Source organism: Chrysoperla carnea, chromosome 3 (genome assembly GCF_905475395.1).
Source record: "Chrysoperla carnea chromosome 3, inChrCarn1.1, whole genome shotgun sequence".
Lineage (NCBI taxonomy): Eukaryota > Metazoa > Arthropoda > Insecta > Neuroptera > Chrysopidae > Chrysoperla > Chrysoperla carnea.
The window spans coordinates 82,271,183-82,294,387 of NC_058339.1; the positions used below are offsets into that span (position 1 = coordinate 82,271,183).

Here is a 23,205-nt window from a genome sequence, read left to right on the forward strand (position 1 = left end):
AGTCTCTACAGCTATTATAGTATTAAATTTATGAAAATGAATTCGGGGACAGTCAAAGTTGGTATTTTAAAAGAAAATCTGAAAAGCTATAGCGCTACTTATAACGAAATGCGAAAGACGAGGTTTCCAAATAAATGCTACATCGGTCCCTAAATCCAAAATTTACCTCTCTGCGATCATGTGTCACGTTGAAACTATACAAACTGAATCTGAACGTGCTACAAATAGATTCATTGGTTGACAATGCCGTTTTTTTTTCTTGCTATTCACATTCTTTTTGTTTTGCTCAAAATAGTTTAAGCATTTTAATGTTTCATAAGGCACTAAAAGTGACTATGAGTTATCAAAGAAACAGAATTTCAAATTCATCGCGTTGTTACTTTGTAAAATGTAAAATAACGTTAAAATGTTGTCTAGGAAATAGAGTTATGTATTTGTTAGAATTAACATACACAATATTTATGTTTATTGTGAAAATATATTTTACCTACAATTCTAATTTATAAAAAGTACCTCAAATGACCACCGCCCTACACACAAAAATTTATTGTTATCATTTGATAATATTCAATTCACCATCCGTCGGTCAAAATTCATTGGTAAGTGAGAGCTGATCATTAGTTGGTAAAATGTCTGCTTTACAAAAAAATAAAGTCAAAATCGGTTCAATAATTTTGGTTGTTTTTACCGAGAGTCATAATAAGTGATATATTAATTAAAATTTCCAGTGGGAACATGTTTGCACATGCGTTGGTCGTTAAAGCCTGTATATCAGCTTAAAATTCCGTTAAATATTGATCGCTATAATCGATATGTCATTATAGCCAATATATTACTATCCATATATGTTCATATATTCATTTATGTGATTTTGGTCGGGATCTTTCATTTTCGTCAATAAAACCAACCGTCGCTATAGCGATTTTGGCTGTACAACTTTTCCACCAAAATTTGACTTACAAATTTCGCTAATTAAACAAATTTTGATCCAATTTGATTTTGGAAATTCACTGCTTTCTATAGTCTTTATAAAATATCGAATTTTGATAGTTAAAGTGAGAGTTCTCGAGAAGTGAGGAAGGATAATGATAGTGTTAGGTGATGATAAAAGAAGGTTGCACTTGATAGATTTTGATGAGAGGACGCTGTTTAAATACCTCCATATAAAAAAGCATATGAAAGTTAAATAACCAATCTTTAATTATTGTTTTTGTCGTAATGAGTTGTTTTCTCCATATGACTGTTAATAATATTTTTATAAAAAAAAGATCTTTAACTTGTGTGTGTAAGATATTTCTATAGATATATCTGTATCTGTATCTACCTATCTATCTCTAACTGTGTAAGTAATCAGTTACTTACGATAGATAGACATTAATGTTATCTGTAAATAAATAAATAAATAAATAAATAAATAAATTCTAACTAACAAACAGAAAACAGAGACTTTAAACATATAGGTACTATTATAGCATTGGTTAGAGTGTTGTGCCTTGAATTAGACTTCAATTTCAGAAAGATATACAGGATTTAATTATAATAATCTTTCTTTTGATTTTAACCTATAATATTTCAACTCAAGTTACAGAAAATAGTTTTGAGGGAAAAAATTTAGCTTTTATTCAGCTTTTATTCATGCAAATGCCTTTAAATTTTTTCTATTTTAATGGTTTTTATAGTACTTAAAAAAGTGTACCATATACTTTCTTCAAAAAACTTCAAATTTTTAATTAATTTGACGTTAATTACTCTTACATAAATGAATTTTTTTGGTTAAAATTCATCCTTCTATCGATTTCCGTTGTCATTATTAACATAAACTATTCCATCCCCAAGAAAGGGTAGCACCCACCCCCCTGGGCAATATCGCACAAAGTTATGTTTTTAACTTCTTTAAGTAAGCTTTAAATAATTCAATCGAACAGTTTTTATAAATATTTATTGACTATTCCTGGATTCCGAGCTGTTAACATATTTATACCTTACGGATCTCTGTTAATTATAATAATTCTTCTTTTGATTTTAACCTGTAATATTCCAACTCTATAATTTTTTACTTAAATAAAACTATTTTATTAAAACAGAGATGTGTAGCTTAGAAGTTTATTACTACGCGCTTCCATGGAAGAGGTACTGAGATCAATCAATAATCGACACTAGGAAACATGTTTTTTAGTTTCTTTACAAATTTATAAAATCAAATATCGTAGATATTTTTGTAAATATTAGTTTTACAAAATAAAATCATCAAAAGGTAAATTAAAGTAATTTTCTACAACTTTACTAAGTATCAAATTTTTATTTCTTTAATATTAACAGAAAAATTTAGGTTTAATTTTTCTGCTTGTCTCCAATGCTCCAATTTCTATGCGCAACTTCTGGCAGTATTTTCAAAGCATCTTTTGTATATTGTTATGTAACGATTGAAGCGAACTCGAGACCGTATCACTTTTCATTCACGAATAATCGTTAACGAAAAAATGACCAAAAACGCACACAGCCATAAAACTAAAAATGATGTTCAGAACATTAAAATTTCGATTTCAATTTTCAGAACGGTTACCAGAAATTCTTTAAACTGGGAAGTGAATGTCGTGTGCAAGCTACATTCTAAAGAATGTAAAGTGTGATTGTAGATGCAACAGTTTCCCATATAAGCAAGCAAACATAAAAGCTATATAGTTAGTACTATTCACAATAACGATTGCTTAAAGGCATATTTAAAATATATTGGTTATAATGGTAAAATGTAGAACTTAACTTACTGCTGTATAGAATCAAATAAATAAATTATAAAGCTCAATTCACATGTATGTTATTTATTTATTTATTTATTTTTTTTTTTTTTTTTGCATTTAAATTTATAAATAAAATATATGAAATTTATTTCTTCAGTATTATTAACATTTTTATAATGATTACGAATTATGGTTTTTTGTATCAATGTAACAACAATAATAGGTACCTTTAACAAACATATTAATTTTTACCTGTAGGCCTAATGTCATACATCTGTTTTTTGTATTGTGTTAAAATCGCTACAATGGCTGTATGACTAGTACGACTTAGATTAAAGCTATAAAATCAATCCCCAAAAATGTAAACATATTTTTTTCAGATCAACTGATTTTTATTAAATGCCGAAAACAAGAAAATGAGACATTTTTTCCAAACGACTCCAGCCTGTCAAGGAAATAAAATCTTCGTGAAATATTTTGCGTATAGTATTTCAGCTCTATGCTTAATGAATTATGACTTCAAGAAATACCAAAATCAAGTTTGTTTGACGATGGGAATACTATTTATTTTAAATATCCTCGGAAATTGTTTGTAGATCCCCTTTCGAAGAATTTCACTTGATTGTCAACTAAACCCATTTTCAATTTAATTGGATTGAAATTTCCGTAGAAAGTATTCTTATCAAATTCTGAAACAAAAACTTGTTAGTGCTTTTTTCAAAAAGGTAGTTAAAATGGCATTAAAGGTAATTTTGAGCCAAAAACTATGAAAATCAGATTCATTTGATGTTAAGATGGGTTATTTTGACATATTGTCGAAGAATGACATTTGAAGAGTGATGTCTTGAATCGATTCTAGGCGATATATTGAAAATTATTCAACAAGATGCGAAAAGAACTGAGTTTTCGAGATTTTTGACTCGAATTTTTCATGAAAACCCATACCTAAGCCAGAAAATTGAAAAGTGATTTCTCGAATCGATTCTAAGCGATAGCTTAAAAATTATTCAAATAAGGATGAAAAAAACTTAATTTCGAGAGTCTATACTGTTTGCTTTAAAATTCAAACTTAAGCCAGATTTCCAGAAAATTGGTTTGGATTTTGTGAAATTTTTTGCGAAAAAACCGAGTGTGTAAGAAATGACCTCAAAAGGTATATTAAAGTATGCGACATTCCTCCAAAAAATCCAGCCTGCGCTAATAGCCATCGACTTTCAGTTTTATTTCATTATATGTGAAAAAATTGAATCGTAAGAATTACTACTCCATTAAAAAAATTATTATTATTCATTTGCAATCAAATCAGTTAAATGATTACAAATAAATGGTTAACTTTCTAGTTAACAAGAATTAGAGAAAACCTTTTATTTCTTTACAATATACATACAATGTTTTTTAATATACAAGAGATAAAAATTTAGCCGATGGGTCTGAATTACTTATTATACAATCAATATACTTGCTTCTTTTGATTTTATACTGGTTGGTGTAAAATTAATCCTCGACATTTATTAATATACTTTTAGTTGAACTTTAAAACTGTTAAATACAGAAGCTAAATTGATAATTAATCGTATTTGATTTATACAGGATGATTTTATTTTATTCAGCCCCATTTAATACAAAAATTTGATTACAAAATTTGGTCTCAATAATTTTAATATGGATTGCTTGCAGGGTTTTGTAAGTTAATTAACATGAATATTTGAAAAAGTGTATGTTCATTACAAGCTCTTTTCTTTTTTCTTTTTTTTATTTAAAATTATACTGTGTGTTTAACTACCTCTATTCTTTGATCGGAAGTAGTATACAGTTTAACCATACCTATTAAATTTTTTCTATGCACTGACCTAAAACAAATCAGTGGCCTTACGAATCACGCTCTTTTATTGACTAGAATATCATTCTCATTATTTTGAATAGTGCTTTATGTATCCAAGAAGCTTCTTGGGACTGACTTACTACTAATAGCAAAAAAAAGATCGAAGGCAAGACTAGAAACTATATCGACGTCTCTCTATCTACTGCTGTTTAGAATAATACCACCCACATCATGATGACAGAATTAATTCTTAGAGCGACGAAAAGATGATGGTGTATGCAACCTGGTAAGAATGAAAATTCTTAAAATGGGATATCCATTTTGTCAAAATAGGTCAAATCTTTCGAAAAACACAGGGTATATTCGACCAATTAACAATGAAAAATTATTTCAAAGAATAAATTAACTTTTAAAAATCGATTTTATTTATTAGTATTATTAATTTCAATTAATAAAATGGCAAATTAAAAATTTTAATTTATGTATTTATGAAAATTTATTCTGGTCCAAAAGATATTTACATTTTTAGTCGTTTTTAATTAAATTTGTTTATTGATGTCGTAGATTAAAACTTAATATTGATAAATTATTTTTCGTGTTATTATTTTTAATTTAATAAACACAAATTTATCATTTATTCTGAAATCGGTTTCATTATTTGATATTTTTTTGTAAAAATGTACCCGAGTTCAGATTGTTCGTCTCCACTTCCACTCAACTCCCATATCCCCTTACATCGGGGGTTATAGTTATGTAGGTAATGTACACGTCGTGCTCTTTTATTCGATACCTTACTTGGGTATATTTGAAAATAATTGATAGTTCATCCCCACTTCCCCCTCCATAACCCACTTGCGCCGAGGGTAAAAATAGATAAAAACCATCCTCTAAGCGGGTTGTATATCGTGTAAAACTTTGAGCTGAATCGTATAGAGCCTTTTGAGTTTTTGAAGCGTACACAAACCAACACAACATTTATATATATATATATATATATATATATATATATATATATATATATATATATATATATATATAGATTACAAATACAATTATATGTCTAGGAAAACTTTTTCGCGACGTTGCTAGTATTTGCACAAATAAGAATTGAATTATTATCAGATAATATTTTTGCAAATTAGAATGGTATAATCAATTTCACTTGTGATTGATAAAAATGGTTTTAAAACAAGATTTGTTTCTTTCATTCCATATATTATCATTCGTTCTTATCAATTCAATTAAGTATTGATTATTTATGTATATATTTATTGATTGATTATAAAATAACCATTTACAGATAAAATAGATATAAATAAGTAATGCCACCCTAATTAGACAATTACTAACTAACTCGAATTACAAACACGGACGACGGACGGCTAGCTTCTATACCTAAATAAATATCATAATTAAAAATAATGAAAAAAAAAAAAAACAAGTTGACAATTTTATAATAATTGGCTGATATCAATTAAATTTATACCGAATGATGATTTTAAACGTTTTCACAGCAATCTCCTGTGGGTTTTGTCATGATGAGGAAGAAGCTGAAATACGAATTCTGTGTGAATGCGAAAGCCTTTCTCTCAAACGACACCAGAGATCACTGAAGTAAAGCGAAGAACACTTTAAAGTAAGTGAAGAATAATGGGTCAAATGATCGCAGTACACAAGGCCTTATACGTTCGAAGTTCTTCTTACTCAAATTTTAACTTAATTTTAAGAATCGAAAACAATACCCGAAAATTAAACCTTGGCAGAAAACCGAAATAGATGAGCAGTACTAATTTCTTATTTTGAGAAAAAAGTTGATTCCTTTTTCCTATTTTCTCAACACAAAGAAATATATAATTGTTTTGAACATATTTTCTCTTTCTTTTTCATCTCTTCACAATACGGGAGTTAATTTGATTTCACCATCATATTGAATAATAGTTTTCAAAATTCCATACCCCTGTCAGAAATAATAGAACGACATAGAATATAGAATAAAGCTCCAGCATTAGAGAAAACTATTTATTTTGCATTTTAATTTACTTAAAAACATTCAAATTTACTTCTAGAACAGTGTAGAGTGTCATGGCGTCTTGAATGAAAACAAAGTGTAACATACAATCATTTTTGTTTATGTAAGTTTACAAGTTTTCATGTTCTTGTATTTGTAAGTTTACATTGCCTTTCATATGGCGTGACACAGTACCTTCAAAGTGCATCTGTTTGATGTTTGCTATCACGTGACCGAATGAAGTTAAAAAAAATAATAATAATCCTTATATTTTATAAAAATTAATTTTGTGTTTTGTTGTCTACATATCATGATTAATCATTGCTTAGATAAACAGATGAGAAAAAATTAAAGATAACTGGTTTTAATTCATATATTCAGGATTGTATTTTCGTTTTCAAAAACTGAATAAGATTTTCTTTGCACACGGTATAAAAATAAAGAATTTTAAATAATGTAAAAAATAATTGCAATCTATTTTTTAAATGTTCAATGATTTTTCATTCTCTATAAATACATATATTATTTAATTAATATGACACTTTACTAATTGAGATTTCCGATTTAAAGTAGCCTCTGAGCGGGTGTACAGATACTAGACGTTAAAGGGACTCGAATCTCAAATTTTATTTAGTTAAACGGATTGTTTACATATACTGTAGGTAATTACTTACGTGTTATGATTCATAATTTAAAATTTTGAATCCACTTGAGCTGAAGCAGACTTTCGTGTTCAGTCAGTTAAAGGTGCCATCAAAATAAATAAAAAATTCATTTTTCTTCTCCCCCCTTCGTCCTAATTACTACGCTCAATTTTAAAAAATCTGTTCAGCACATTCAGCACAAAAATATTCATGAGTTATCCCCGAAAATTTCGATTTGGATTTTCGAACCGATTACAAGAAGAATCTCTATACTGGGAAGTTAAAAATCATCTATAATTACATGTTTTCTATATATATATATAAAAATTATTGCAAGAATTGGAAAACAATTGATAATATGAATATGGTAATACTTTATAGAAATGTATATGAATGTAGTAACAAGTACCATTAACACGTAGATTGAATTGAACATAGCAACACAAACATATTCAAGTACACGACGTTAATTTTTGTTATCTCTTATTTCAATTTTCAATTCGATATAATATGTACATATTTATTTTGTAATATTTATAGCCATTAAATGATTATAAAAACTGGGCAAAAATAGGTAAACTAGGTTCATTATTTGGAAAATAAAGGGCACTGGAAAAGAAACACACACATTTGTGTGTGTGTTTTGTTTTTAACTTAAAATTATCTTTTTATATTGTAAAAGTAGTAAAATGCAACGGCGATATCCTTTTTGCGTAAGCATGCGTAGTCGTTGCGTAAGCATGCGTAGTCGAGAAATGGAGAAATCGGACTGATGGAAATTAAACCATGCTCAAATTTGAATCCATTTGATTTTACAATTTTTATCAAAATAATGAATTTAGAGGACTCTTATCCAAATAATTTTGTGAAACGGTTTTACAAATTCCTCGATTGTTTGTCGATAAACATAAAAAATTAGGAACATATAGGACGAAAAATTGTTTCTTTTTTTTAGATTTTCTATTTTTTAGATCGAAATAACTTTTGAGATATTGAGAAAATCATTTTACCATGTGACAACCGGTGGATTTAAATGTTACTACGATAGCAGGCGTACTTTTCGATTTAGAACGTGTCAAATAAATGGATATTAAGAAACCATAGTAATTTACACCAAAACTGTGCAAATGTAAGAACGAACAGTCTTAAAAAACGCACTTTTTTAAGCCTACTCTTAGCAGCCATATTAACTGCTTAACGTCATTAGTAATTTTCCCAACATCCTTAGACAACTTTACATGATTCAAAAGTATTCGTTCTTTAGTGCCCCGTTTTATTAAATAAACTTATTTTATATATCGATTTAGATTATAAATTCTAAGTAAAATTCTCATAGTTTATGGTATTTGATATTTTATCTAAACAAGAAATTAAAAAAAAAAAAATCACCAACAGTATTTATTTGTAAATAATAAATTGTATAATTTAACTATTCCACCATTTCTAGGTTATTTAAAACATTGTTAAAATTTGTAATTTTCTTTACACAACAAATTATGTGAATTTATTTTATTTTAAAAACACCTAATTTTATATTTTTTATCGAAAATACTTTATTTAACGCTTATCACTGATATCCGTTTTGGAAAGCCTGTATATAATGTAAAATTTTTTTGAATATTTCTACTTTATTACATACTTTCAAATTTCTAATGATCGTTAACTTAAAAAATATGACGAATAATAGGTTAAATAAAAATTATTGCGATTAAAACTGTCGGAAAATATTTAAAATTTAATAAAATCTACTTACACTGAATTCATACAATTTTCCAAAAACTATTATCAAATTAATAATTATTTAATCCTAAATTTTTTATAATAATTGTTTCCTTATCAATCATATCCGCTTAGAAAAATCGTGTATATAATACGTTTTGAATTTCTGAACATTTCTATTTTAATACATGCACAGTATAAAAAATCCTGGATTGAAGGAAATGCATTCATTTGGCTGTTAGTGTTCTTATAAAAAGTAAGTATTTCTTGAGTCAACGATCTTATTACTTAAGCCAAGAAATTATATAATTTCTTCCAAATTAAATTATAAACAATGTTTTTAATCCCCTATTAAAAAAAAAGGAGTGTTGAGAGTGTTGAATGAATCTGTGTGCTCGTCTGTGGCATTTTAACTCCTAAACGGATGGATCAATTTTGATTTTATTTTTTAGGGCGAGTTTAAAGTTAATAGTGGTGATAGCCGTCTAGTGAATGGGCAGATTTTCTTGAAACATAGGTAAGAACAATCTCAATCAAATTACCTTTCAAACAAAAACGAAATCGGTTCTTGCGTTTAGGAGCTACTATGCTAGTAATTTTTCATTTAATATTATTGTATAATTGTAAACAGTTTCTTTGTAAACCCTATAATTTTGCCATGAATGAACTAAAAAACTTTAAATAGCTTTAATTGAAATCTAATACCGGTAATTTTGGATATTTCTTTCAAACAAGGAATTTAGACAAGGGAAATGCACAGATCAGCGTTACATTGATTTATAAAATTTCGGTAGTTAACGAATCTTGTATTACATGGGATAGTAGACATGAAAAGACAACCCCGTACAACCTAACTTCCCGAAATTAATCAATATGCATTTCGATTGTCTTTGTTATGAAAGGGTTTAATGGGGAATTTAATTTACGATTGTAAAATGAGGTACAGTTTTTGTATTTTTTATATGCTAATACAAAACGAATTATAAACTTTTTCTCGAGTTTAACAAGTATGTCCTAATTTATTTGTAAAATATCTGACACGGAGTGCTTGGCCGTACACTCTTTTTTAATTTCTTATAAATGATTCCGCAATTTAATAAAAATGTCTGTTTCAGAATGTCGCTGTTTTTCAAACCATTAACAGAAATATACACACATTCTTGTATAAAATATAAATTCATTATAATTTTCATTAATGAATGAAACAAATAAGGATGTAAATAACCAATTAGCACTACGTGCATACGTTCTATACCGTATACGTACGTAGAGTAGACTAACAGACTGAGTTAAGTACTTAAATACATTACTTATACAACTTATTCATAAAATATATATGTATTGTCTAAATAAGAGAATATCTACAATTCACATAAGGTACCATAGAAAACAGATATTATAATAAAAATATATAATATACTTATCTACAGTGTTAATCCCATAAGTTGCCCCAAAACTTTACACGAATTTTCATCATTAGATAGTGAAAATCATCACACATTTTCAAGTGCTAAATTTTCAGTCTTGATTAAAATGCGACGATTTTCAATTAAATTTTATTTGGGTTATTTATAACGGATCTTACGACCAAACTATTTGTATTTTTCACTTACGTAAGGTCCTTTTTTCATTTTCAATTAAAACGCAAAACATTGCAGTATTTTTTTACAAATTTATGTCCTTGATGAAGTTTTGATAATAGGATTCATTTTGTGAACAAATGTCGCAGATATTTTGAAAAATAAAAAAAGTTTTCCACTTATTTTAAATAAATTAATACAAAGATTTTTTTTTAATTCTACTTTGTTAAATAACTTCTTATTTTGATCTTTGGCAACTTCTGATTATTGTTCATAAAAACATATTTTGTGTTGATCACTAAAAACAGTAATCAAAACAAAATTATCTCTGGTAATTTACCAATAAAATTAAAAAGAAACCCAGCCATTATGATATTAACGATACTAGTGGGATAAAAGCATTATTAACGTATGCCTGCTAAATATGCACAACGAGTGCGTAGCACGAGTTGGACAACCGCAGAAGTACGTTAATAATGCCTTATCACACGTATATCGTACAAAACTTTATCTACACTTTTAAAATGTGAAAATAAACGATAACTACTATTTAAAATTTATCGTTATTATTAAAAATTTGTCATGACTTATCAAGAAAAATAGAAAATTAAATTATTCCTACATTTGATTCTTATTCTGCAATACATAATGAATAACGAAAGGCACATAGTTCCAACCAGGTATTCCATGACACCTCTCGTTCTTTTTTTATATATCCTCTAGTTTCGGTTTCACCGAACGAAGTGTTTTCTTTTATCAATAGTATCTTGTTTCGTAGAACACCCGTTATATATTTTTTTTAACGTACACAGTTTTAAACATATTAATTACATTATTATTTGTTTTCAGATACGATAGTGACAATTCTTTGTAATTTTCACATAAACATTACAGGCACAGCAATTACTTGTCTGTCTATTTGTTATCTGTACCTGCGTACCTTAAAGAATTGTTTATTTACTAAGCCGCAGTCGCAAATTCAGTTTATTTACTACACATACATAAATATTTTATTGTTTTTTTTTTTTCGTACTTCAATATATAAATTATGAATAATAGTAAATACTATCACCCATTTTTAGCCAACTAATGGTTTCGATGGCTAAATTGTTAAAAAAATAGTTTACTAATGTGTGCACAACCTATCAAAATAATTGAGGAGCTGAAGCAATTTGCGAAAAGGTGGTAAAACACGCGAGTGTTGTCACGGACAAATCTGTTTCTTGAGTAAAGTAATAGACAACTTTTACTCTAATACAAACTCTAAAATTTGGAGTGATAACAAACACAAAAATTTGACTTCCAAATTGACTGGATTTTTCGATTATTTTGTATGTATGAAAGAATGTAAGTAAGACTCATTTTTTCGTTTTATGCATGTTTATAACAAAGTTTTCTCAAGATAAAACATATTTTGAATTAAAAAGCCAAAATTTTACGATTTTATGAATGTACTCAATTAAATGAAAAACTTCAAAACAAATCTTTCGAAAATGATGTTCAAAATAATAATAACGAACATGCAAATTTGAAAATTAGGTTTTCTCTTATTTATATAAATTTCAATCTATTTTAGTTTGTAAAAACACAGGTGATTATCGTGTTGGCCATGGCTTTAATTGAGTCGAGTTGAATGGGTCTGCGGGGTGTTAGACATTTGTGTTAACCCTGTGATTAATATTCATAGGCGTTCTACAGTTTACAGCCATGCCTCTGATAGAGCTGGCACGGATCTGTTTTTTTTGGCTCTTGCGTTAATCCTGAGATTCCATCCACTGTATGATCCACTGAGCTTTAGTTTGTAGTTCTCTGGTGATTTATAACGTAACCATTCATCTAAGGGCAACGTCTGTTTGACTTGTTGCAGATAATTCCAAAGAACAAACACTGGCTTTCACTAAATTAAATTATTTGCAACTATAACCAAATCTTTTTTTTTTTTTAATAGATAATAATACAAATAATGACTTTCAAAATGCTGTCGAATCGTATTTTAGCTTAAAAAAAATGAATAATGATGATTGATTAACTAGAAATACATAATATTTTGTATAAGATGGTATTTGTATAGTTTATAAGATAAATGTTTATATTATTATGAGTATGGAGCTGTGATATTTTGATAATACCTTCCACATAATTGGTAGCTGTTTGATTTCAAAATAAGCTTATTATAAAGATACATATCTAACTATACTTATTTATTAAGTATTTTAAGAGCCTAGGTTAACACTCTAAAAGACATACAGCTTGCTACTCGAAATTAATGCTATATATACACGGTGGTCCATAAAAAGGCACGCATACAAATGTTTTTTTAAATGCATTTTGACTTTCTTGTTTATCGTCTATTTTTTCACGTAAAATTTTAAAAGAATTTCAATGGAACAGTGCCAATCATTTCATTTTTTTTATATACGGGATGAACAAAATTACCGCTTTAAAAGACCAAAGTGATAAAGAGATGAAATTTTAAGAAGAATTTCCTTAACAGTCTTTGAATATAACATAGCAATACAGAGGCTTCGTCCAATTATCATGTATAAATTTGAGAATTTTTCGATTAACATTAGTCGAATTGAGATTTTTGTATATAAAAACATTCAATGTAAATCTTCGTAATTCTGAAACTTAGAGGAAAACTTCTGATAAATTAAAATAAATTTTTTACTTGAACGAAAATTCAACATCTGTTCTCACACAAGCCTTTATGTATTCCTTAATTATGAATATATGTAAAAGGAGATAATTGTTTTCACAAAAATTATAATTATTTGCTATAAAAAGTTCCTTTTTAGCGGAAGCATCTATCCTTTGTAATAAAAAGGAAGTATTTCTCCTATTTCTGGAATACTTCTCCTGGAATATCAACACAACCAAAACATTTGAATATTTGAGGTTGTTTTGATATTCCAGGAGAATAAAATTTTTGAATATATTCTCAAACTTTTAAGTAAACTTTCAAACTTAGAAGTTGGAGAAAGACACTCAAATTTTTAAGAATAATTATACAGTTTTTGACCGTCTAATTAAATGACACAAAATCATATTCACAAGTTTCACTGTATTCAATAGAAATTAATGTAATATTTACATAGTAATAAATAATACTATATTTATCAATAAATGCAACTTATGGATTAAATATTTAGATCCGATTAATTTTGAACACAATATCTATACAAAATTTATAATTTTAAATTCTTTATTATTACGTGCTCTTTGTTATTACAAGCCAATATTATTAAAGCATAGGCGCCAAATGTGTGGGTCAATCAAACTCTTACAAATACCACGTAAAGGAAATTTCAGCTCTCGCTTTCGAAAACAAATATAATATTTACTTTTTTAAAATCAATCATAATAATCTCAAAGAAATCAACGTTGAGTTTTCCTCGGAAATATACATTTTGAGTCGAAGAATGTAAAAATTTTAGATTTGTGATAATAAAATTTCGATACAAAAACCTTTATTGACAATGTGTCATAGTCCGCAGGGCAGTACCCATTTTGTTAAATAATCTATACATACTTGAAATTTCGGGAATGGCTTCTTTTTGTCAAATCTACCAAACTTCCCCTCTACGACTTTCTTCGAAAATGTTGCATTTTCAAATGAGCATGATAACGTCATACTTAAGCTATCGGTCTGAAAAATTTTTTCGGACGATATCACCCTCTGGTGACAATAATAATAGTTAAACAATTCAGCAAAAGTGAACTAACTATGTATATATTGAAAAACAAAAATAATTACCCAAATATATTACCCAAAAGGTTTCAATCTTCGATCTGAACAGCACGGATGTCCGATAATGAATTTATGTTTCCAGATTTATCGATTTTATAAAAAATTATTCTATACAAATTTTTTGAATGAGAACACACGATACATTCGATAATCGTTTCAAACTAAACCAACAAATTTAATAAAAACATCACAACTGATTATTATTTTTTTCTCCAAAAAATAAATAAATAAATATAAATTATTGATTGTTATCAAAAGGGCCTCATTCAAACTAATCAAACCAATGTGTCAATGTCATAAAACCGATTATGATTTTGTATTATAAAAAATTATCATACAATGGACGATTATAATTATTGTATTATTATTGTGAAAGATTTTTGGTACTGTTGGTGTCTTTTCTTTTCTTAAAATCTACTTTCAAAAAAAAAATAAAATACAAATTATTAATTTTTAAATTAAAAATTAAATTTCTTTTTTACGTGAAATTGTAATTCCATTGTATGAGAATAGATAAATTAATTGCAGAAAAAATAATTTTATTGTAAAATTAATTTTTGATTAAAGCTTCAATTTATATGATTTTTAGGTTTCAAGAAAGATAAATGCTAAATTTCAAACATTCCTGCAAAAATAATATCAAGAGAAAAAAAACAATACAATTTTAGACACTTCGAAAAAGCAGTTATGCAAAGTGTGATAATTAACCTACAAGAAGATCATAGGAAAAATACAAGCTAAGATTTCCGAGGAAAACTTTCTAATCAAGAAATTATTTGTTATTTTTAACTGTCCTTAAAGAGTTTGAAGGCTATTTCAATTGATATTATTGATAAAAATCAATTTGTTTACATTTGTTGTGAAAATTAGTCCGATCAAAACAGTGCCTTGAAAAAGATAGGGCAATCAAGTTATACATTTTTAATTTGAAATCAAAACAAAGCGCTATGTGATATCAATATGATTTCAGTTTAATTTTAGACTTTGGTTCATGGAATTTGGATGGCAACACCTCATTTAGGTAGACAATACCATTTCCTTTTTAAAATAATGTAGGCCATTGACACTTTCACACCACAAAACCTCAGCAAGCTGCAAATTAAATTAAACAGTATTTAAAACTTTAAAGCCGCAATTTTGTTTATTCGCGACTACAATTTTATTTTTTGTAGTACTAGTACAAAAAATGTGCTGAATCGACGATGTTAAAAGTTTATTATTCTGTTAATGTATTTGTAACACCATTTTCGATAAGTCCCGCAGTTTTCGGCATCTTTTGGAAAAAAAAAATGCACATGACACTTCTTTTTCACTATTTTAAATGTTTTGCCGGTCGATTATTCAATCGTTCGAATACGAATCGTCCGAATTTTTCCCGTTACTTGATAAAAATACGATATTTACTTTTGTTTTTTATTTAAGCATTGATTTTACGAATTTAAACTGAAAAAAATTTTTTTTTTTAAATTTTGGAAATACTAGCAGAAATTTTTTGATGACGTCTCAATTATATGAATCGTCACATCCACTAGCTAGGGTGATTTACATATAAAAATGAAACAATAGAATCTGGGGAATTCCAATATTATAAAGTTTGTATGTTATATTACAATAATTTTTCCAAGGTCATTTTAAAAATTGTATAAAATTTATACAAGCATATTGTATTCAATATAAATCAGTTTGAAACCGACTTAAGAACTATACATACTTTAATAGAAATCAATAATTAACTTGTTATTGTTATCAAAAAGCAAATAGCACTTACTTATTAGCTACTACGTACGTGGAAAATTTGTTGGAAAAATGATGCGTTTAACATTAGTTTTATCGATTATTTGTGTAACAATTTTAAGTGTGTCTGGTGAACAGTTTAATAATGGTCATTTAACTCAACAAATACGATGTGATCATCGTAGTCCAGATTTTGAAAATTGTCAGGCGAAAGTTTTCGAAGAAGGTATGTAAATAAAATCCATTGAATAGGATCTCGTTTAACGCGTATTTAAAACAATAATATACGTCTAAAATTTTGTTTATAACACGCAATACTTGCCGGTTATATTGCATGTTTGTATCAACAATAATTTTAGGGATCCGTAACTCAAAACAGAGGCTAAACCAAACTCAAACTGGTAAATTGTTAATAAATTTTTTTAAATGACATGAAGAAGAAATTTGAAATTAAATGGTTCATCTTGAAAAATTAGTGATGAAGCGGCAGGTACAAGAATTATCGTTTCTACTCAAACATTAATGATGGGCCCCTTTGATAAATCTTTACGTCCATTGCAGAGGCTGTTTAGCTGCATTAAATTCATAAAAAGGTTTATTAAGTTGTGTTAACTGATGAGCCCAGTATTTTTTAATTAATGAACCCCTGTAAAGTCTCTTATGGACTTACATATGCTTGGACAAAATCAGGTAGAGCAATGCCGTACCCTTGCAAACGTTTTTAGAACAAAATTTTTTCAAAAATCACAATCAAAATGGCTGTCAAATTTGAGAAATAAAAATATCATTTCAGTAACTTTTTCTTTGCTTACATACCCAACTAAAACCGAGATTACTCACTCTTTTTTATGATTCATCGCATGAGAACTAAAAATATAAATTATATTACGGAAATTTTATTAAATTAAACAAAAATTAATTTTAATTTTAAATTCTTTATAACATTTACTTTTTTAACAAGATCTGATCAAATTTGGATTTCATAAATTAATTTTTTGTCATTTATTTTTTAGAATGTTCAAAACGAGATAATGAAAAATATCGGCGATGTCGTGAATGTGAGCCAACATGTGCAATACCTGATCCAAAAGTGTGCATATTATCGTGTACACCAGGATGTGTTTGTAAAGATGGTTTCCTACGAAATCGTTTAGATCGATGTGTTCCTGCAAATGAATGCTAAATATAATCAAGAATATTGTAATTATAGTTCCACTATATGAACCATTGGACAGTGGTTTATGTCCATTTTCGATCAAATTAGCTGATAAATGTGAAAATTTCTTTGGATGACATTGAACGAACATTTGTTATGGACACATACCAAAAATGAATAATATATAAATTAATTTTCAAAATAAATATATTTTTGTTCCTGTATGTATATCTAGTTAGATTGAACAAAAAAATAATAATAATCTCAATTAATTTTGATAAGAAAATAAATATTTATAATTGCGAGAATTTTTTAGGAAATAAAAATATATATATGTGTCATTAAAATTTATGCTTTACTTCAAAAATTTTTTAAAATTATAAATCACACATTAAAAATAATGTATAATTAATTTATCCATGATAATACCAAGAATTTAAAAAAAATGTTTAAAATATCTTAAAGGATATTTTTTACTATACTTAGAATATTGATGATTGAAGAGTGATATCTATATTATCAAATTTATAGGCAGCACTTGCACACAATAGATAGTATAGTTTTGTAGCTGCGGTGTATTGTAAAGCTATAAAAAACACATTATTTGACTACAAAGCATGTATTTGGTTTATATGTATGTACCGTGCAATAAACCAAAACTTTTTTACAATACCGTAGGTTTACAATCACCTTAAAAGATACGTGATTTCGTTTGTTGCTTTTTAAAATGTCATTCGTCATAAACAGTTACTCATTAAATGCAGCAATTGTTTCCAAGGATATGGATTGACGATTCGCCAAAAATAGGGCTTTTCATTTACAAAATGATTCTTCTTTGTTTCGGACTGTTTTCAATCAAGTAAAAACATATCTTATATCTTCTATTCTTGTAAAAAAGCGCTGCTTGAAAAAGATAAAATATATTTAACTTTCTTACGTTAAATAGTGTTTTGAGAACTGTCCGAAACAAAAGCAAATCGATGAAAAGGTCTATGATAAAAGTCTAAAGCAATCAAGGTTGCAAAAATATATTAAGAATAATATGACTAGCAATATTTTAGAAGACAAAAAAAAGTTTAAAGCCTTCACGTAGAGCCTTATCGATGTATACAAACGCAAGAAGTTCTGCATCAAAATTTGGAAGGTCTAGATGTTTGTAGATATATTTGAGTATGTTGAACTCTTTTATTTGATTTATAAAATCAATAAATTTATTGTCTCTCATTTTTCTAAGACACGAGTTCAAAATAATAAGCGAATCACCTGTGATTTGAAAACAATAGAGAATCGTGAATCCAATAGTCTCTAGTTTTAATGATACATTTTAAAAGCAGACCATAATATCATGAACAATTATTTACCTACGGAGGAATAAAAACAAAAAAAATTCAATAACAATAATTCAATCAACAAGAGAATATAATAAAGGGCGGTTTTGTTATGTGGAAAAATTATTTTTGAAAAATAAAAAAATTATATATTTCTTATTTTATTATTGTTATTAATAAATAAAAACGACCAAATGGGTTGGAATTTATAGAACAATGTGGTGATTATGATTTCTTTTGGATTTCAAAGACAAAAAAAAACTTAATGATACAAAAGTTCTCCATTGTTTTACCGGAAATCAAAATATCAGTTTAACTTTTTATATGTATAATTTAACTTTATATTTCCATAAATCCTTGAGTATAGTGTTTTGTTTTCTGTTGGATTAGTGTGAAATTTTGGAGGTGTTTGGATGGAACTTAATTTTTGATTGGACTCTTCTTTTCAAAGTAGCTTCCAGCAGTTCGAAATACAAAATACATTTTTCCCTAAGTCACCTAAACGATATTCTTCCTATTGTAGTTTACAGAAAATCGTCACGGTAAACTAAGAAAATTGCAAATAAAATTTTAAATAAAAATAATAAATGCCAAAAAGTTTAAAAAATCTGTATACCCACAAAGAAATTCTCTGAATTTGATTCGGGAAACTGCTCTTAAGAACTTTGGACGATATCTCAGAAAATATACTCAGTTGAAATGGATTTTTTCATTTTTTGGGTAAAAATTAATCCATATAAAAAAAATCAAAGGAATTTTGTTTTCAATTCTAATCGAATTTAATTTGAAGGATCTTTTGATCCTTTGTTTGTACCAAAAATAACAATTTCTTTGTATAAATCATTTGAAATTTTTGTTCTATTCTCACAAAATATTATAAACGTGAACCTTAATATATTTTTTAAATACGGAAAAAGACATTAATTCATTTAAATAAAATTTGATATTAAAATAGAAATATTTTTAATCATGTTTAAAAAAAATTGTTTTAACTACTGAATTATTTCAACCATTAAGAATATCATTAAACTTTTCCTACGCAATTATGTAATTTGATTCTACAGTTTCTTTTTCAGAGTTCCGTATCTACAGAGGCGAAAATTAGAGCCCTGAATTCTACTTTTAAAGAACCTTTCATCTACCCGAAAATGTTTAAAATATTGATGGTACGACGTTCTTTCACCCAATAATTGTTTTACACACATTAACTTGGCGACTGATGTTCTTATAACAAGTAAATATTTCCTGGTTCAACGATCTTATTACTTAATTTAAATAAATAGGAATTACACTGCTTAAAAATTAAAGTATAGGAAGTAAATAGGTTAAGTTAGGTTAGGTTATATTGGGTGTCCATGAAGGACACACTTCGGCTATAGATTCCATTGTGATACCATATATGTGTTTTACCACCTTTCCGCTGTTAATTTCATTTATCAGATCCTCAATTTCAGTGGCTGAGTGCACCCTCTTCATGCGTATACCATCCACTACACCCGCCCATCACATTTATTAATTAAATTAATTTTGTTGCGACTGCGGGAATCGAACCCGCTACCCTAAGCGTACCGCGGACGGAATTGGTTACGCCTTAACCAACTGAGCTAATAGGGTGAAAGTAAATATTTTTTTGAATCTAAAAAATATTTACTTGGTTCCAGGGTCAGAACATATGTTCTTGCGACAAGTATTTTTTTTGGTATGCACTTGATACAAAGTTAGGTTGAAAATAATACCATTGATATTTTCCCGAAGACATTTTTTCTAATATAAATTTTTCTGTGAAGACCTAACTCAATAACACTACAGAGCATTTTGATGAATATTGTTTTGAACATTTGGGACTCCTGATTTATATTTCTAAAATGGAAAAATGTTATTAGGATACCCTAAAAAAAATAAACCTTAATGATCCGAATATAACTCGCTTAACAGTTTTAACCTGTGCAAGACTTTATACAATCGCCTTAGTTCAAAAAAAAGAACTACATCTTAAGGTATTTTATTATTATTTATGTAAGAACTGTTCTAACAATATTTTTTGTTTTCTTTTAATATTAAACACCTACTTAAAAAAATTAATATAAATAAATTGTGAGGATATGATTGTATTAGTCCGAGAGCGAGATCATATTTTCAACATAATATCAATTCGAAATTCTAACAGATGATGAAATCTATGAGATCTAAATCCCTTCAAATATTCAGGTTGCAGAAAAGAAGAACCAAAAAAAGAAAGACCGAAAATTTTATAGACTAGAATTCTATATTAACAAGTTGGTTGGGTTCGGTTTTTCGACTATAGAGGTGTTGGTTTGGTTCTGAAGTGTTTAGCCCAGATTTTTTTCTGGGTTTTTTTGCCGGTCTATTTTTCCTCAATCCTCAAAATAAATATCTGTTGTCTGTATTGATAAATATTAATTCCTAATTCCAATACTAATTCCATGGTACTAAAAATCAAAATATTAAACTATCTATATTGAAATATTAATCAATAGATAAAATGCTTACTTGCTTCAAAACTGAGATATTCCTCTTCAGATATTTATTCAGAGAATATGTATAAAATAAACTTCTGACATTTAAGATGGTAGCTAATTCCAATAAAGTTTCTGCCAGGAGTTTAACAAAGCCGTGCTTCTTGGACTATAATAGGTACTGGAACACAGTTGTTATAATAGTATGTGGCTCGTGTCTTTACATTTTTAGATATTCGTAATGATGTACATAAATTAAAATATTCTATTCATTTTCATATAAATAATAAAAATACACTTTATTAAACATTTTTTATATGTTTATACATCACATCCTAAAGCAAAATAAGTTAATAATCATAACTTAATATTTTATTATTTATTTACGTTATTATTGTTGAAATAACAACAAACAATTCATTTTTACACACAACACAACGAACCGCTAAAATAAATATTACTTCCGTCTTTAGATTCGTATTTGAAAATGATTTCTTATTTTGAAAAATATAATTAATCCTATATATACCGATAATGAAACAACTACAATAACCTGGGCATTAAAGTACATAAGAGCTTTGTTCTAAAAAATTATTTTTCAATTGAAAATAGTGACGATTTATTTAATAGCTGATGGTTTTTAAGCATATTACGTGCTATGACTTTAGTTGGGAAATTTCATCATTTTCGTTGAAATCGTTGCTATCTAGCAAAAACCGTACAGGTACCTTTTAGAATTTCAAAACTGCCTAGAATCGCTACTAGTTTCTAGACATATTTCTCATTTTTAAGCAATTTCTTTAGAATTCTTTAGAAAAGATTGAATTCATTTTTACCAGACACCGAAAAAAAGAATGAAGCTATTTTGAAGGATGAATTGGATATCTACCTAGGGTTTGCTACTTCAGAGAAGTGGTTCTGGTAGAAAAGCTTAGACAGTGAACACCATTTTGTAAACAAATTCAATTCCGAAAAGAAGTTATCGATTTTAATTCAAAGAAGGAGTACCAGTGAACATAATCCAATTATTTCAATTTTAAAATTTTCAAAATATGTAACAAGATAGAAATATGTTGTTCCCATTAAAAAATCCCTAATGATGTCAAATCAGTACAGGGCTGCGGAATTACAAGACCATTTAAAAATGGGATATTTTTTAATAGAAATAATATACTTTCAAAGAAACTGGAAGGTTATTTACGAAAATTATACCAATCAGTTAAAATTTTAGTTATTTTTTCAAGACAATTTTGCTAAAGTTCACGAATATTTGATTCATTTGACGATATTATGAAAAAAAAAAACAATTGAAATTTTTTACCAAGAGATGAGAAAAGACTAGTGCCCAGTTATCATACAAATTCCTGGATATTATTATTAATAAATTGATTTCTTTGCACACGTCTACGTTACTATAAATTATTTTATGGAAGTATGCTGTACGCTGTAACCGCAACTTCATTAAATTATATAAGAATTGATGTGGTTACATGGTTAATTTAATTTGTTTAGAAAAAACCTCACTTATTGTATTTTGTAATGGTGTTTAAAATTTTTTTTTTAAATTTAATGATGTTTTCGAACGCTCTTAATGGTACACTCCGTATTTTCAAATAGCTACCTCATTAAAAATTGTAAAAGTATTATGCTTATCAAGTGGGAAGGAAATTGGGAAATTGAGAAAAAGAAAAATGAATTAAAATCGCATTCTAGATGAGGGCACTCATTGGTGAGGAATTTTTATCTTCAACAGGTCTCCAACTCAATTTTCTACCTTCATAAATTTTTATGGTATAACAATCACACATAATTAAAACTTATTTACATTAACTCATGCAAAAAGAATTAAAATTTCTTGGGCACAAAGCAAAATAAAACAAGTGAATAATTTTTATATGTTTTAGAAACTAAATAGAACATAAATAATTTCTCTAACCTGAAACAAACAAAAATAAAAAAAAATGTATGAATGTATGTATAAACCATTTGAAATGGATAAAATTTCACAATAATAGCAATATTTCATTTCAATAAGAATATATTTAATAAAATAAATACGTTAAATGATTACATTAAATTAATTTTATTAATATTTTTTAACTATAAAATTTCTCTATAGAATTTTTAAACATTTATAGTATGTACAAGATTAATTGAATTAGTTTGAAATGACGCGGTATATGACAACTTCCTTATAGTATTTTATTAATATTATACACTCAGTGGTTGCTGTGCTTGAACAGTGAAA

General features: G+C 27.3%; 2 protein-coding genes across 2 annotated transcripts in view; one reads left to right on the forward strand and one right to left on the reverse strand.

Annotated features, from left to right (window-relative positions):
• The window catches only part of LOC123296888 (dendritic arbor reduction protein 1), a 379,251-nt gene that overhangs the window by 201,618 nt on the left and 154,428 nt on the right, over positions 1-23,205 (reverse strand). The window lies entirely within an intron of this gene.
• LOC123296885 (chymotrypsin inhibitor-like) lies at positions 15,944-17,357 on the forward strand. Its single transcript, XM_044878582.1, has 2 exons — positions 15,944-16,222; positions 17,010-17,357. Exons 1-2 carry the CDS (start codon positions 16,069-16,071, stop codon positions 17,177-17,179), a joined length of 324 nt encoding a protein of 107 aa, XP_044734517.1. The 5' UTR covers positions 15,944-16,068; the 3' UTR covers positions 17,180-17,357.

What these genes read in the sequence shown, in the direction of transcription:
- LOC123296885 (XM_044878582.1), top strand. Translation starts at nt 16,069, where the DNA reads ATGATGCGTTTAACATTAGTTTTATCGATTATTTGTGTAACAATTTTA. An exon ending in GGCGAAAGTTTTCGAAGAAG is followed by an intron (nt 16,223 to 17,009) that starts GTATGTAAATAA and finishes TTTATTTTTTAG; the next exon opens with AATGTTCAAAACGAGATAAT.